The 17,419-nt window shown below is 49.8% G+C and overlaps 1 protein-coding gene, 1 non-coding gene and 1 pseudogene across 5 annotated transcripts; 2 read left to right on the top strand and 1 right to left on the bottom strand.

The window, feature by feature from the left end:
• The first annotated feature begins 5,225 nt into the window (after positions 1-5,225).
• Positions 5,226-12,309, top strand: LOC136506764 (cytochrome P450 CYP94D108-like; annotated as a pseudogene).
• LOC136509733 (small nucleolar RNA Z247) lies at positions 6,776-6,912 on the top strand. Its single transcript, XR_010772476.1, has one exon. It is a non-coding gene; the product is annotated as a small nucleolar RNA Z247 (small nucleolar RNA).
• Positions 12,310-14,374: 2,065 nt separating the features above from the next.
• LOC136506763 (indole-3-acetic acid-amido synthetase GH3.8-like) lies at positions 14,375-16,882 on the bottom strand. 4 transcript variants are annotated; one of them, XM_066501650.1, is made up of 3 exons: positions 16,593-16,882; positions 16,060-16,512; positions 14,375-15,971 (listed from the first exon to the last, which is right to left on the bottom strand). In XM_066501650.1, exons 2-3 carry the CDS (start codon positions 16,446-16,448, stop codon positions 14,546-14,548), a joined length of 1,815 nt encoding a protein of 604 aa, XP_066357747.1. In that variant the 5' UTR covers positions 16,449-16,512; positions 16,593-16,882; the 3' UTR covers positions 14,375-14,545. The 4 variants fall into 4 exon arrangements, with proteins under 4 accessions (XP_066357747.1, XP_066357748.1, XP_066357749.1 ...); XM_066501651.1 differs by having other exon boundaries at positions 16,060-16,503; XM_066501652.1 differs by having other exon boundaries at positions 16,060-16,497.
• Positions 16,883-17,419: the final 537 nt, after the last annotated feature.

The raw sequence follows: 17,419 nt of genomic DNA, 5'->3' as shown, positions 1-17,419 counted from the left end.
CTGCAGATCCAGGCAGGGCGCGGGGGCAGATCCAGGCAGGGGCCGGGCGCCGCGGATACCCAACATGAGTTCCTCGTAGCCATGGTTGCAAGGTCGAAGACTCGAAGGTCCTGCTGTTGAAGTCTGAATACGTTCGTAGGAAGAAGAAGATAGAAGTCTGAACCGTTATTAGCTTTTGCGCCTATTCGGTGTACCTAATGATGTTTCATTTGCTGAATTTGGGTTAACTAGTTATCTGTTGAAACTTTGCTGTACATGTAAAGAAAGATATTATAACTTTTGACAAATTTGCACAGATTTATAATACTAAAAAGATTGCATATATTTATGTCTAATTTTATTGCCAACATCCCTACTAAATTTGTCAAAACTTTAATATTGAAATTAGGGTAAAATCATAAAGTTCATTAAAAAAACCGGGGTAAAATCACATGGACAAACTTGACTATTCGTCCAAAAGTTAACACCAATAACTGGACTTCACGGAGTAGGAGTAGACTATTCCTTCAGTTCAAAAAAAAAACAAGGGTAAATTCACAAAGTTTAAAAAACGAGGGTAAAATCATCATTTCGCTTGAAAACAAAGGGTAGGAACGCTTAAGCCCCATTTTAATTTATCAAACCTATTTTCATCCACTTTCAAATTTGCACAGTACGAAGGATGGTTAATAATCCTGTTGTATGAGCTCTAGCATTTTGGTAACTTTGGAAATAATTACTTAAGGTTTGCATTTTTTTTTTGTTAGGATTGTCTTCTGATGGATGTCCAACACTAGACAGTTGGCGGGAACCTAAAGACGAAAGAGGGGTGACCTCGGGAGAATGCGACGCAAGCGGGGCGATGGCCCCCTCCCCCTCCCCCTCCCCCTCCCACCCCCTCCCTTCATCCACCCCCGTCCCTCTCCTTCAGCACACAGCAGGCAGCCATGGCGAGCGTGCCGCGCTCTCGCCGTTTGAGCCGACGCCGGCCATGACGGACGGCCCCTCCCCGACGTCGCCAGCGCGGTTTGGTCTGGCACTCGAGGTCGGCTTCACAGCTTCCGATTCCGGCCAGCCCTAGCGTGAGGGTCGGCCGTGGATCCCGTGTCGTTCACAACGCCGCCGCCATCGGAGAGCCCCCGAGCGACCAAGGCCACCGCCGTCGCCGGCACCCCCTGTCCCCTACGCTGCCGGGAGGTGGTAGCGCCGCAACGGCCGCCCCGCACACGTGCGGCATGTCCAGATCTGGCGCACCCACGCCACCTCCGACGCTGGGGCCAGATGATGCCTCCACCGCCGCGATTTCTTAGCGCGCGGGAGCCAGAGATGGGGCGAGCCCCGCCCTCGCCGCCGCCGACGTCAATGCCACGCCAACTGGGCCCAGGTCCGGACCTTCGTGGCTCGTCGCGTCGTCGCCGGGCGCCCCTAGCTCCTCCCTCTCATCGGCCACAACACCGTTCTTCCTAGGACGCTCCTCGGGAGGGCGTACAAAGTGCCGGCGTTGGGCGGACGACGATAGCGAGGAGACCGATGATGACCACCCCGCAACCTACCTTGAGGCCGCTCGTCGCCCCGCGAATCCGGTCGCTGCGTTCCCCATGCACGCCCAGACTCGTTCAATCGTGGTTCTGGGGCACGGCGGAGCGGACGCTGGACAGAGACCTACGCGAAGGCGGAGGAAGCACAGCCGGTCGCGCCCCCAGCTAGTGCACGGCTTGCCTGTTCGACCAGTGGATGGTCGGGTCCCTGCCCACCAATGCCTCGGCGTCCGCAGGCGGGTCTCCGCCCCCGACGCCGTTGGGTGGCGGGAGATCTTACCCCGACAGGAGGCGGGACCTGCGGCTACCTCGGTTGAGCCTTGTCGCGGCCTAGGTCTGCGCGCACAGACTCAGAAGATCCCTGCACAGCTGCGCAACAGATGTTTCAACTATCTCTCCTACTCGCACCGAGTAGCGACTTGCCGGTTGCCACGGCGTTGCCTGCGCTGTCGCATATTGGGCCACCTTGGCAGGGGCTGCAAGCGGTGTGGCCTGCCTCGCCACTCAGCTCGTGCCGACAACCCACCAGCTTCCCAGCACGCACACCTCGGCAGTCCACCGACCTCGGATGGGACCGCCCAGGGTGTCGTGGGGGGTGCCGACGACATCTGTCGAAGCCGGAGACGATGCCGGCGCCGTAGGGGTAAGCCGGCGACGGACATCACCATGGGCACGCCTGCCGACAACGCCACTGCCGGCAGAGGTGCTGTGCGAGAGCGGGACTTCCACCAATCGAACATGGACAACAGGGAGAAATGCTGATGAGGCCCTGCTGCATACGTAATGGGGAAGCTGGCAAAAGTCTGAAAGCACGCATTATAATAAGGACTGTATTTTTTTTTGGAAAAATATAATAAGGACTAATCATTTGATCCACTCTATTATAATTGTCACTGTTTACCTTGAAAAAAATAAGGGAGTTGTTAAAATTCAGGTCTAAATTTTAGCATCTTTTCGGGCGACGATTATTGCATATATTTTATATTAAAATTGTAGCTTTAGTTCATTGCAATTTCTGTAGGGATAATTTTTCAATTTTTGAGATCCAAGAATAAAAAAAAGATAGATAAAACCACAAACTTGACAAAATCTAATATATCTTGACACAAAGATAATAAACAATTTATAATTTTTTTATAGTCAGACAAGGACAAAAAATTATTGTGGCACAAAGATAATTAACAAATTATAAACAAATTACAAGAGGACAAATACGCTGTGTCACATGGCCAGCACGTCGCCTAATGAAACTCAAATTTTCAGGCACCTGATGTTAGGAAAAGTGAAAAAATAATGATCACGTTTTTTAGTTCTACTGCACTACTGTTTGTCATATTGGAATGTCGCCTTTACATTTCACCATGTACCTGAACCGTGCCACTTTATTGTGACAAAACTAGCTACTGGTTTTCTAGAAATAACCCAACTTTTTTGTAAAATGATCTAGTATATATGAATATAAACATATGTATAAGTATTATTGTGTCAACGATATGTGTTTGTTGAGCTACCACTTAGTTGTTTATAAAATTAAAGCATGATTAATTCACTAGTATTGTTAGTTACTTGATTAGTTGGTCCATATCAAATTATCAATGCCACAACTGGTTATTGTTGCTGTTGACCAGGCTGTTACTGAGATACATTTTGCAAGCAAGTTAGGGGTGCACCTTTCCATTATGCTTGTTGAAATAAACAAACAAGTAAAAATCATGTTGTTTATAAGAGTAACTTCAGGTGTTTTCTATAAGTCCGTTGAAGGACATCCAACATCAATAGAATTGGCTATTTCATACCGCCAACTTCAATATTTGCTAGGTACCATTATGAAATCATGGTCGTTTGTCATAAGACACCGCACCATTAAAGTATTAATTTCTCAAATCTAGGAAATTTTGAAAGGAGGGGGAATAGATGATTTTTCCCATGACTTGATCATCTAACTCATCCTCCCTTTCTCCCTCAAGCCTCGCGCGTGGTAGGGAGCTTCCCGATGGCGTGGCCAGCCTAGGGGCGTGCTCCCCGGTGGTGCGGCCAGCCGAGGGGTAGATGAGGTGGGCAGGGCACGTGACAGCCGGCATGTTATGGGACAGCGTTAGGAGGCGCAAGTTATGGGGCAGAGGATCGAGGTGCGTGTTGCTGACCATGTGGCCAAAGAGGAGAGGACAACGCGGTGCACTAGGCATCGGAGAAGGACAGAGGAGATCGAGAGAAGGGTGGAGTCAAGAGGTGGAAGACAAATGCAGGGCAATATTGTCTATTCACCTGCCATTCTCTCTCCCAAACCATGGAAGTGAATACTTAAAGTTTGTGGTGTCATGTGGCAAGTAACCAGATTTTCAGAATGGTACATGGCCAAATATGGAGTTGGCGGTGTCAAACGGCATATTCTATATATGTTTGAGCGGTGTCCCTGAGCAAAATTTTTCTTCCTACAAATAACTTGCTAAACCAATAAATTTAACGAGTTAACAAAATAAATAGCACATCAATTTATTTCTCTCTCTAGTAGTTTACTATATTAGGTTTCCAAATGATTTTGCATTGGGAACCACAAACTATTTCTAACCAACCAAACCTCTTTTAATAGCTCTTATCATTTTCTCACTTGAAACCTTTTATTTTCTTAATTTACTCATGCGTCCAATTTACTTTGATCTCCGGAGAAAAACGATGGATGGGGAGCGGATATAGAACTCCTCTCGACTGCGAAAACTTACAAGTTAGAGATGATATTTGACAAGTTTTTACTTTAAAGGAGCTCTATTACCAAACTATTGGAGGGGATTTTTTTCCTTTTTTCTAAAAAATGCTCCTCAGATTTTACAAGCTCCTCAAATTGGTGTTGGTGCCTTCATTGCAACTACTAGTGTTGATAGAGTCCTTTGCTAGCTCAATGAATTATGTGAAGGATAATTTGAGAACTAAGATGGAGAATCAATATATAGATGAATGCTTGGTCGCATTTATAAAACATGAGTTACTTTTTCAAGTTAAGGGTAGTGATACTTCAGGGGCTTCCAAGTTACTCCCTCTGTTCAGAAATGGCTTATCATTTTTTAACAGGGGAAGTACGAAGGAGCACAAAGTTAAAGTCAGATTGTAATTTCTTTAGATATTTTGAATTTTTTTCTTTGTTTTATGGATATTTTATTCTTGATCATATGTACCTTTAATCATTACCAGAGTAAACTACTCACTCTGTTCTAATAAAGTGTAAATAGTTCTAAAAATGCAATCTAGTTTTCTAATTAAAGGAGACAAGTCGGACTGTGCTCATGGCACTATCTGAACTGGGTGTGGACTTTGCTCGCCTCAGCCCACGGCCTGCGCAAATGTTATCTGGGCCTCCACCACCACCAAGTCCCCTATCCCAAGACAAGGAAGGAAGCTTCCACTGAAACATTTCTTATCCTCAGTTCGATTAAAGAAACACCCAGTTGACCTTCCTTGCTCTGAACTGCACTGCAAGAGTCGTATCTTGGTCAACAAGCACAAACAACCTGGCATGTGCCCATCCATGGCCATGGCCGGCACACTCTTGACTCTTCACAATATTTTTAGCTAGCACTAGCATCCATCATCTTCAGTTCAGAGTACAAGTTCGGGTTGGACACTGCAACTTCCCTCACTGCACAGTGCACACGCAGTATATATATAGCACTCCTCCATCAAATGTCAACAGAAAAAGCTACAAAGTCAACGGCAATGGCAACGGTTTCCTCCTCCTCCTCCTCCTCCGCCGAGCAGCAAGCCAGTGCACTCACCCTGCTCGTCCTGCTCCCCGTCCTCTACATCTCCTACCACCTCATCAAGCGAGCCCTGACGACGACCAAAAAGACAAAAAGAAGCCCACCACCCACGGCCTCAAATCGCACCCGCTCCTGGGCCACCTACCTGCGTTCCTCAAGAACCACCACCGCTTCCTGGACTGGTCCACGGAGCTCATCGTTGCCAGCCCAGACCACCGGATGGGGTTCTGGATCCCCGCCGACGTGGAGCACGTCCTGCGGACCAACTTCGCCAACTACCCCAAGGGCGAGCACGCCACCGCCATGCTCCAAGACTTCCTCGGCCACGGCCTCTTCAACTCCGACAGCGAGCAGTGGCTTTGGCAGCGCAAGAACGCCAGCCACGAGTTCAGCAGCCGCTCGCTGTGGAGGTTCGTCGTCGACGTCGTCAGCGACGAGGTCGCTCGCAGGCTGCTCCCGCTGCTCCGGAGGGCCACAGATGGAGACGGCCGCGTCGTCCTTGACCTGCAGGACGTGCTGGAGCGCTTTGCGTTCGACACCATCTACATGGTCGCGTTTGGGCACGACCCCTGCTGCCTCTGCCTCGCCGACGACGGCGGCGGCTGGGTGTAGGATTTAGTATCACAGATCACATGATTATATGATGGCTAATCGTAACCGGAATCAAGAACAAATGTAAATCATGCACTGAACAGAGAGAGAGACCCTGAACACTGTCGGCTGACAGAACTCTTTTACTCGGATATATTTGATCAGTACATGGCAGATACTATTAGAGGATATCTCGGTTTCCTATTATGTATATTGGTAGTATAGAAAGTTGAGAGAATTGTGGAGTATTTGTTGTAACAATAGATTCATTGTAAGCCACACAGGGGGCTGTTCCCTGTTCCTATAAACACGTAACTGAGAGGCCGGGCATGGATCATCTCGTTCACCCAAACTCTTATATGGTATCGAGCTTTTTTCTCCCCGACGGGATAAACTTCGATCCTCCATGGCGCAAAGCTCTGCCGCCGCCGCCGCCGGGCTCAATGCCTTTGCCTTCGGCTTCCTTCCTCCTGTCAATGAAAAATTGACCCGGGGAAACTACAACATGTGGTATGCCCAGGTGTCGTCCACCCTCAAAGGCGCAAAATTTGCCGGCTACATCCAGCAGGGTGCTGCGCCGCCGGAAGCCTTCCTCGAAGGAGAAGCCGATCCAACCACCGGCAAGAAGGGGCCTCCTGTGCCCAACCCCGCGCATGAGACGTGGGTCACCCAAGATCAACAAGTGCTGAGTTACCTGTTCTCATCACTTTCCAAGGAAGTGTTTGCGCAAGTGTCATCAGCGACGACTGCGGCTGAGCTCTAGGCGGCGATCCAAGGCCTTCATGCCTCCCAGTCGCGTGCCCGCATCATCTCCACTCGCATGGCGCTCGCTACGGCGTCCCGGGGGACGTCCTCTATCGCTGACTACTTTGTCAAGATGAAAGCCTCGCCGACGACATGGCTTCGGCAAGCAAGAAACTTGAAGACGAAGATCTCGTCACCTATATCCTCACCGGTTTGGGTGAGGAGTATGAGTCGGTTGTCACGGCAATCGCCGCAAGAGTGGAACCTATCACTGTTCCTGAACTCTATGCCCAACTCATAAGTCATGAACAACGCAAGGGGCTCCATGCTGATGCATCTCATCTGTCCGCCAATGTCGCTGCCAAGGGCGGTCGCAACAGTGGCCCCTACTTCTCCAACAACTCCCGCAATCGTGGCACTGGCCGTGGGGGTTTCGGCCGAGGTGGCAATAATCGTGGCCAAGGAGGAAACACCGGAGGTGGAGGCACCAACAGCGGCCATGGTCGCAACTTCCAACCCGGTGTGTTTTGCCAGATATGTGGCAAGGAGGGCCACCCCGCTCATCGGTGTTTCAAGAGGTACGACATCAACTTCAACGGTCCACCGCAGAAGAGCGCGTCTTCGGCCTCCACATCCAACTCGTATGGCGTGGATACCAATTGGTATATGGACTCAGGCGCCACTGATCACATCACTGGCGAATTGGAGCGCCTGACCATGCGGAACAAGTACCATGGTGATCAACAAGTGCATGTGGCTGATGGGGCAGGTATGGAGATTGCTAATATTGGTCATAGCACCTTTTCTTCCCCATTACGCAATTTCCATCTTAAAAATATTCTACATGTGCCGCAAGCTACAAAAAACCTCTGTTCTGTTAATCGCCTAGCCAAAGATAACAAAGTTTTCCTTGAATTTCACCCCAATCATTTTCTTATCAAGGAACAGGCGACGAAGAGAATCCTTCACAGTGGCAAATGTGAAGGAGGACTCTATCCCTTGCATGCGTCTTCCTCAGCATCGAATAAACAAGCTTTGGGTGTCACCAAGCCTTCCTCGTCAGTCTGGCATCACCGTCTAGGGCATGCATCGTCTCGTGTCGTTCAACAGGTCCTTAGTCGCAATAGTTTACCTGTTTTGTATGATTCCAATAAACATAGAGTCTGTGACGCTTGTCAACAAGGCAAGAGCCACCAGTTGCCATATCCTACATCAACCAGTGTGTCTGATAGTCCTATGGACCTTATTTTCTCCGATGTATGGGGCCCGGCTCCCTCGTCTGTTGGTCGTTACAAATATTATGTCAGCTTCATTGATGATCGTAGCAAATTCACTTGGGTTTATATGCTGTGTCACAAATCTGAGGTTTTCAATATTTTTCATGAGTTTCAAACCCTTGTTGAATGACAGTTTGGGCGGAAAATTAAGGCAGTCCAAACCGACTGGGGGGTGAGTATCAAGCGCTTAATTCCTTTTTTAAGCGTATTGGGATTGTTCATCATGTTTCCTGTCCTCATGCTCACCAGCAGAATGGGTCGGCAGAACGCAAACATCGCCACATCGTTGAGATGGGACTCACTCTCCTAGCTCATGCCTCTATGCCTCTTAAATTCTGGGACGAGGCCTTTGCCACTGCCACTTTTCTTATTAATCGCTTGCCATCTAAAGTCATCGCCCACACCTCACCGTTTGAGCGTCTCCATGGTCAAAAATACGATTATAACTTTCTTCGTGTCTTTGGCTGCGCTGTATGGCCTAATCTTCGGCCCTACAATTCACGGAAGTTAGAATTTCGCTCTAAACAGTGCGTATTCATTGGCTATAGCCCTCTACACAAAGGCTATAAGTGCCTTGATCCAAAAGCTGGTCGAGTCTACATCTCACGTGATGTTATCTTTGACGAGGATGTGTTCCCCTTTGCTGCCCTTCATCCCAATGCAGGTGCTTTACTTCGCAAAGAAATCGAACTCCTACCTGATATGCTTCGCAACCCTTTGTCTAGTAGCGGGGAACAAAATTTGCTTGACCAGTCTATGCTTTCTCCTACTAACACTAATGGTGCATCGAGTTCTTCTGGTTCTCAGTGTTCTACAGGTGAAAATTCGGATCAAAATGCTGCATCCACGGTGGCGCCCGGCTCAACTCAGCCTCCACATTTCATGTGTTCCCCGATGGGGTGCATCCCGGGCATCGAGGCTGATTCCCCTGGCGCGCCGTCAGTTTCTATCGAGCCTGCCGCGCCATCAGCTTCGGGATTTGGCGCACCAACGACCTCACCTGCGCCGCTGTCTCTTGGGAATGCTGTCGCGTCGTCAGGCCCGGGATCCTCTGCGCCGAGCTCATCACCAACAATGGCTACTTCTATTTCACCTGCTGCACAACCTGATCCGGTGGCCTCCCCAACTGTCCCGGCTGATGGGACGTCCGGGATCTTGGTCCCCGGATCCTCTGTGACTCCTCCGGTGCAGCCATCCTCTACTCGGCCAACAACACGCCTCTCCCGCGGTATATTCAAACCCAAACAATACTCTGATGGCACTATACACTATGGTATGCACACTGCAGTATCTACAGGTGAACCAGCCAATCTTGATCAAGCCCTTGCAAGCAAGGAGTGGCCAGCAGCTATGGATCATGAGTATCAAGCGTTACTACGGAACAAGACGTGGCATCTTGTTCCAAGACCAAAGGGCAAGAACATTGTTGGTTGTAAATGGGTCTATAAGATCAAGCGCAAAGCTGATGGGTCTATTGACAGGTACAAGGCTCGTCTTGTCGCCAAAGGTTTTAAACAGCAGTATGGTGTTGATTATGCAGAAACGTTTAGTCCTGTGGTCAAAGCAGCTACTATCAGACTTGTTCTCTCTATTGCTGTGTCAAAGGGATGGACACTTCGTCAACTAGATGTTCAAAATGCTTTTCTTCATGGGGTTCTAGAAGAGGACGTGTACATGAACCAGCCTCCAGGGTATGCAGACGCCTGTCATCCCACTTATGTTTGTAAACTTGATAAAGCTCTCTATGGTTTGAAATAGGCTCCACGGGCGTGGTATGCAAGACTCTGCACGAGACTAGAAGTGCTCGGTTTTGTTGCCTCCAAAGCTGATACATCTCTCTTTTATTTCATCCGAGGGGGTTATGTTATGTTTGTTCTTGTCTATGTTGATGACATTATAGTGGCTAGTTCATCTCAGCAAGCTACAGATGCACTCCTCAGAGATTTGCAGCAAGATTTTGCTCTCAAGGATCTTGGTCCCCTTCATTTCTTCTTGGGCATTGAAGTTACAAGGTCTACTGATGGACTTCTATTGTCACAGTCGCGGTACGCTGCTGATATCCTGACACGTACAGGGATGGACAAGGCAAAATCTGTTGATACACCTCTGTCTACCACTGACAAGTTGAGGTTAACTGATGGTGTTTTGTTGGGACCTGAGGATTCTACTCGCTACCGGAGTGTTGTTGGTGCACTCCAATACTTGACTTTGACACGACCCGATATTGCCTTTGCAGTGAACAAGGTTTGTCAATACCTTCATGCTCCAACGACCACCCATTGGAGTGTTGTTAAGAGGATATTACGGTATGTTAAAGGCACTATTGCTCTTGGGCACAAAATCAAGCATTCTTCCTCTATGTTAGTAAGTGCATTCTCGGATGCTGACTGGGCCGGTTGTGCTGATGATCGCCGGTCTACTGGTGGTTTTGCTGTATTCTTGGGGAATAACTTGATCTCCTGGTCTGCTCGGAAGCAACCCACTGTATCTCGTTCCAGCACTGTGTATCTCGTTCCAGCACTGAAGCTGAATATAAAGCTCTTGCCAATGCTGCCGCCGAAATGATCTGGGTTCAAAAGATCTTGACTGAATTACAAGTTCCTCATCCACCTGCAGCTCGTCTATGGTGTGACAACTTAGGTGCCAAGTATCTCTTGGCAAATCCTGTGTTCCATGCTCGGACGAAACATATTGAAATAGATTTTCACTTTGTCCGAGAGAGAGTCGCTCACAAACTTCTTGATATCCGGTTTATCAACTCAAGTGATCAACTTGCTGATGGATTCACAAAAGCCATACCTGCTGCCAAGCTACGAGTCTTTCGGTCCAATCTTAGCCTTGTTAGTGGCTAAGATTGAGGAGGAATATTAGAGGATATCTCGGTTTCCTATTATGTATATTGGTAGTATAGAAAGTTGAGAGAATTGTGGAGAGAATTGTGGAGTATTTGTTGTAACAATAGATTCATTGTAAGCCACACAGGGGGCTGTTCCCTGTTCCTATAAACACGTAACCGAGAGGCCGGGCATGGATCATCTCGTTCACCCAAACTCTTATAGATACAAATGGTCCAAACAGTTTTACACGGTGCTCAGACAAGCTACTTATACCAGTAGCGTGCGCACACACACAATGATTGGCTAAACAACTGCCTAAATAAGGCTAAACACACGCACAACATAACTGCAGCTGAACACGTCAGAAGGTGGCCGCGGTCACCACCACTTGGCTTCAGCAGGTTCAAACTTCACCACCCCGCGGCTGCGCGCTTCTGGACTGACTGAGTGCACCAGGGTTACACTCACACTGGGCGGACGCCAAAAAATCCGAGTTCATGCGCGCGTTCGGCGAGGCGCAGGACCTCATCATCGGCCGCTTCCTGGACCCCGTCAAGGTCTCGTGGAAGGTCAAGAAGTGGCTCAACGTCGGCAGCGAGCGGCGGCTCAAGAAGGCCATCGCGGACGTGCACGCGTTTGCCATGGGCATCTTCCGCGCCCGGCGCCAGAGCGCGAGCGTGTCGGTCGACAAGAGCCAGAGGGACGACGTCCTGTCGCGGTTCGTGGCGAGCGCCGAGCACAGCGACAAGGCACTGAGGGACATCGTGCTCAGCTTCCTCATCCCCGGGCGGGAGACCACGTCGTCGGCGCTGACGTGGTTCTTCTGGCTCCTGTCGTCGCGCCCTGCCGTGACAGCGCGTGTGCTCGCCGAGGTCCGCGCGGCGCGGGCGTCCACGGGCACGCGCCCCGGCCTGCCGCTCGGCTTTGACGCGCTGCGCGGCATGCACTACCTGCGCGCCGCGCTCAGCGAGTCGATGCGGTTGTACCCGCCGGCGCCGCTCGACTCGCAGTCGTGCGCCGCGGACGACACGCTGCCTGACGGCACGCGCGTCGGAAAGGGTTGGTCCGTCACCTACAGCGCTTACGCCATGGGCCGGCTCTCGGCCATATGGGGCGACGACTGCGCCGAGTTCCGGCCGGAGCGGTGGCTCGACAACGACGGCGCGTTCCGGCCGGAGAGCCCGTTCCGGTACACCGTGTTCCATGCGGGGCCCAGGATGTGCCTCGGGAAGGAGATGGCGTACGTGCAGATGAAGTCCGTCGTCGCTAGCGTGCTGGAAGAGTTCGTGGTCGACGTCAGGAAGGAGGTCGCCGGCGGCGGCGTGCCGGAGCACGTGCTCTCCGTGACGCTTAGGATGAAAGGGGGCTTGCCGGTGCAAGTGAGGAGAAGGGAGCAGGATGGAAGTGCTGAATGACGACGATCCAGAGCATACATCGGTCTCATCTCGTACTGCTGTCGTGTGTCTATTTGGTTTGACAAACAATAATGTTTGTAAATATGCTGTCATTTTGTTTTTTTTCTGCTGTCTACATCTATTTTTCGAGTTTCATTTTGCGATTGTAAAGCTAAATTCAGTCAACAAAATAAATGATTGACTACTAACTTTTTTATATGGAGACGGAGTGTTTGGTTCCACGGACTAAATTTTAGTCCCTGTCACATCAGATGTTTAGACACTGATTTAGAGTATTAAATATAGACTAATTATAAAACTAACTATATAGATTGAGACTAATTTGCGAGACGAATCTATTAAGCCTAATTAGTCCATGATTTGACAATGTGGTGCTACAGTAAATATGTGCTAATGATGGCTTAATTAGGCTTAATAGATTCATCTCGTAAATTAGTCTCCATCTGTGTAATTAGTTTTATAATTAACTCATATTTAGTCCTCCTAATTAGCATCCGAACGTCCGATGTGACATGGACTAAACTATAGTCTCTGAAACCAAACACCCCTATAGACTGCTATTTTAGGATGGATAGCTGCATAATCTTCTGACATGGCACGGCGTAAATTTTTTTGAGTCTCACCACGTCTAGGATCTTAACATCATTGGTAGCACGGCACAAAACGTAAGCACGATTACAACGTGTCTATGCAATTGCCTAGTGTTTAGTACCATACCTCCCCTATATTTTTTGAATGGACTATGAAAATCATCGAAACCCATGTAGAACCGAAACAAAATGTAAAGCGCTCCGCGCAAAATGTATTTCAACTATCAGGTCTTTCGAGGCCAATCTGAATGAATTAATCAGGTGGGGGATCCTCTCCCCTTCCATCAACTTATCAAAAAAAAATCATCCAAACATTCCATAAAAATGGTGAAAAGAAGTAAAGGTATATTCTAATGGAAGTGCTTGGCCCGTGTCACGACATGAAAGCGGGGCGACATGCTATGGGTCCCACCTCTAGTAACAAGAGGGGTCAGGCCGTATTGAAGTTTTTTATTAAAAGAGAAACAAGCACAAAGATACATGTAGAGGAAACAAAATTGAAAAAAAAAATTACAAGTGATTTGGCAATTCGTCAATTTCTGGGAAGTGTATTTTTTTATTTGCTCTAAGAAGAGTCATGATGAAACGATGACAGTTAAAGATGAAACAACATATTTCTTTCTTACTGCAAGGGAAAAGAAAAACCCGTTATTACATTTGTCCGTGATCCATTTGTCGTCAAATATGTTGAGGATTCACATTAATTCTCCGACACAATATTACTTATCCATATGTATATGTTCATATATACTAAATTTTATGAAAAAATAATTAGGTATTTTTTAGGAAATCAGGAGGGGTAAAAGCCCCTACTGGTTAATACTGTATATATTAAAAAGATAAATACTTTGCATTAGGTGTTGTTGAGAATACATGTAGCTTCGCCTCTATAAAGTTGCATGGTTCAAATACGTGGTAAAATGTAATGGCAGCATTCTAATATGACAAATAGTCCTCTTTATTCGAAATTATAAGATGTTTTGGATTTTCTATATACATTGTTTTAATTGTGTGTTTGGTTTTGGTCGAAAGACGCTTTGGGATGGGACAAAGTGCCTAGAAATATGCAATATGTGTCTAAACATTGGATTCCCTTGGGGTGAAGGATTAGCATTTAAAGCCTTTCACATTCACTATTATTTGTGGGGTTTATGGAGTGTTAGGAATAAGATGGGGATTGAGAAGAAGATCCCAAATTCATCTAATGAGTTTTTTCACAAAATTTTCATGTTTCTACAGAAATAGCGAATTATGTTGAAGGATCAAGATGCTACGTTCTTGGAAGACAAAATAGGAAAAATGAAAACTTAGTTGAGGGACTTTTGTAAGCAAACTGAAAACCTTGAGGTGGAGGGAGTTAGTATGTCTTTTCTCTGTGATGTTTTGATGGTGTCGAAAACTTTTGATGTTTAAGTTTGTGTATGAGAGATCGGTAGTTAGTATGTCTTTTCTCTGTGATGTTTTGATGGTGTCGAATGTTTTGGTTGTTATGGTTTTGGAGTTTGTTTCGTTTGGTTGTAGTTGGTTTGCTTGTGCGCGATGGGGCCTTGATCCTGATGTAAACTGGTGTCCCCAGCTGGTTTGTTTTTCATTTTGCAATACTTTGTTTTTTATAAAAAATCGGGTTTATCTCTATCAAGAAAAAGTTACGTAGAAGTAAAAACATGATAATTTTTATTTTTCTTGAAAGATGAACAGTGGCAATTATAATAGCGTGGTCAAATTAATCATAATTAGAATGTTCCTCAAACAAAAATCGTAATTAGAATGCGTGTTTTCTGACTTTTGACAGCTTCCCCATTATATATGCAGCAGAGCCTGATTAGCATTTCTCCCTGCCCTGTCCGATTATTGGAACTGCTGACTGACCAGGCACCCAGTGCGGCAATGCGGGGCTGAAGTGGTTGGAGACGACGCGCGAGTCGAGCAGATCGATGTCCTGCGGCGCAATGACGCTCCGGGGCACCTTGTACTGACCGACGGAGGCGCCACGCACCACGGCATGGTCCGCGAGCTCCTCGAAGGTGCCCGGCCGGACCACCCGGATCTCCAGCGGGCCGACGGAGCGGTCCGCCACCCGGCTCTGCCTGTACACCGAGTTCAGGGCCTCCTCCATCTCCAGGCAGCACCGGTCCAGCACCTCGCCGTCGACCACGACGTCCGCGGACGACGGCCCCTCGGCGCCGGCGGTGGCCGGCAGCTGCAGCTCCCAGTAGACGACGTAGTGCCCCGGCACGGTCTCGGCGCACGTCCGGGCGGTGTAGTCCGCCACGGCGGCGCCGAGCGGGCGGAGCAGCGCGGCCGACGCGCGCTCCACCGCGCGCTGCAGCTCCACCTCGTCCGTCTTGTCCGACTCGACGGACAGCAGCGCCTTCCTGCGGCGCACGAACCGGAACTGGGGCGCCGCGTTGTGGAACCCCGTCACGCGGAGGACGTCGCCGACACGGTACCGGCACAGCCCGGAGTACGTGGTCACCACCAGCTCGTACTCGCGCCCGGCCTCCACGCGGGGGAGCTCCACGAGCTGGCTCGCCGCCGTGGCGTCGTCGTTGTCCGTGGGCAGGAACTCGAAGTAGGCCATGTTGGGCATGACGGTGTAGGACACCTCGGACGGGTCGCACATCGGCCGGAGGTTGATGCCGATGCTGCACTCCGAGGAGAAGTACGCGGTGGAGACGATCGGCAGGCCGCCGCTGTAGTGATTGAGGGCTGGGACGTAGTGCGCCATGGAGCCCGTGGCTACGGCGTGGACGTACTTGGTGTTTGGCCAAAGACGCGCGATGATGCCGGCCGCGTCGCCTTTGGAGCCCTCGGAACGGACGAACCGTGCAAGCTCGGGGTCTCGCTGTCGGAGGACGCCGGCGAGCGCCTGACGCACCGAGGGGTCGGTGACGCGGTCGGTGAGCGTGCCGGCGTCGATGTCCGCGGCGAGCTGCGCCCAGTTCCGCTGGAAGAAACGGATGGCCCGGAGGACGCCGGAGGCGAACGCGGCGCCGACGCGCAGCACAGCGTGGCGGTGGCACAGGCCGCACAGCATCTGCGCGTACATGCTCTGGAACGTGTCCTCGCAGACGACGGCCGCCGCTGGGCTCGTGAGGCCGCGCTGGGGGTTGTAGGGGAGCTTCCAGAAGCCGTCGCTCGTGAAGATGCGCGTGAGGATGGTGCGCGCAGGCAGGCCACCCGGCGTCGTCTCCGACTTGACAAAAAGGAAGTAGAGACCGCTCCCCTTGTCGAGCCCAGGCACGGATCTGCAAGCAAGCATCGATCATGCCACGCACCATGACCGACCTGCAAGAAAGCATCGATCATAGCATCGATCTGTGGCTCTGTGCTTACTGATTGACGACTGCCCCGACGAGGCTGTGCAATCGATGGTGGCGGTCGTGCTCGTCCTCCACGATGGGAATCAGCTTGCGCTCGCCGCCGGAGGTGCCGGAGCTGGTGAGGAGCTCGGAGACGGGGTGGTCGGACCCGGACAGGATGGGCGAGCGGTCACCGTGGGCGATGCGCAGGATGTACGGCTGCAGGTCCTCGTATGTCACCATGGGGACCTTGGCCCGGAAGGTGCCGCGGTCGGTGGCGCCGCCCAGGCCGCACCTCGTCGTGAGGTACTCGGCGTCGGCGTTACGGCCGAGGATCTCCGCTAGCACGCGCTTCTGCACGGCGTCCACGTCGGCGGTCACCTCCTCGATGAACCGGAGCTTGTCGGCGTCCGTCTCCGCCATCGCTGCTGCCGCTGGCTGGTTCAATCCTGGACTCCTAGTAGCTAGAAGCCTAGCACTAGTGGGACTGTGAAACGCTAGCTGTACATGTTTTGGAGGGCCAAGAAATGGTTTGTGAGTTTGGATGGCCATGGGGGCGAGGTGTACCTGTATATAGGGGCCGTTTTGTGTGGCTCCTGGGGCAGCTCCTGGAGCTGTTTTGCCGCTCCACCAACCAAACGTCATCCGAGCAAACTGCGGCGCCGTCGATGGCCCGTGGTCGGGCACGGCCCCAGGTGCGAGGTCGCGGAGGTAGAAGAGGAGACGCGAGGTCGCGTACTCGCGTGCGGCGGCGGGATGGGCGGGCGGCGTCCCGAGGTTGAAGACGAGACGCCACGCGTACTCGCGTGCCGATGCGGTTAGACCGAGCAACGGATAAGGTAGTAGGAAAAAAGAAAAAAAAAGAAACAAGAAAAGAAAAATGAGGCTTAGGCGTAAGGAGGCGTGCGATTGAGATAAAAGGATTAAGGGCAGAAAAATTAATTAAAGAAAGAAGAAAGCAAAAAAAAAAAAAAAGAAGGGCATTATGGGTATTTCACTATTTTCAATTTTTTTCTAGGATACGGCTTCGCGTGTATTTCATTAAGGATGAAAACGGAAAAATAAATAGAGAAATGAGGTGGAGTTGTTTTACCAAACGCTCCACAAAAGTGCTTTAGCTCCCGGAGTGAATCTGCTCCACAGGTGAAACTACAACTGAATCTGTTTTAACTAGAGCTAGAGCTCTACTAAACGGGCTCATAGTTTTCCATCCTAGCTATATAATGGATAAAATGAAATTAGTGGTCGATATTGGCTGCGTGATCAATGATCAGCTTAACATCGTTTCTATGCTCGGACTTTGCGCGAGAGGTACTCTTCTTTTTTTTATTTGAGGAAGCATTTATTAATTCAAGATAATCATATCGAGTTAATACAACCATCTTGACATCACT

This window comes from Miscanthus floridulus, chromosome 15, assembly GCF_019320115.1.
Source record: "Miscanthus floridulus cultivar M001 chromosome 15, ASM1932011v1, whole genome shotgun sequence".
Taxonomy (NCBI): domain Eukaryota; kingdom Viridiplantae; phylum Streptophyta; class Magnoliopsida; order Poales; family Poaceae; genus Miscanthus; species Miscanthus floridulus.
Note: the sequence above shows the minus strand (reverse complement) of the source record. Positions and strands in the feature narration are given on the sequence as shown.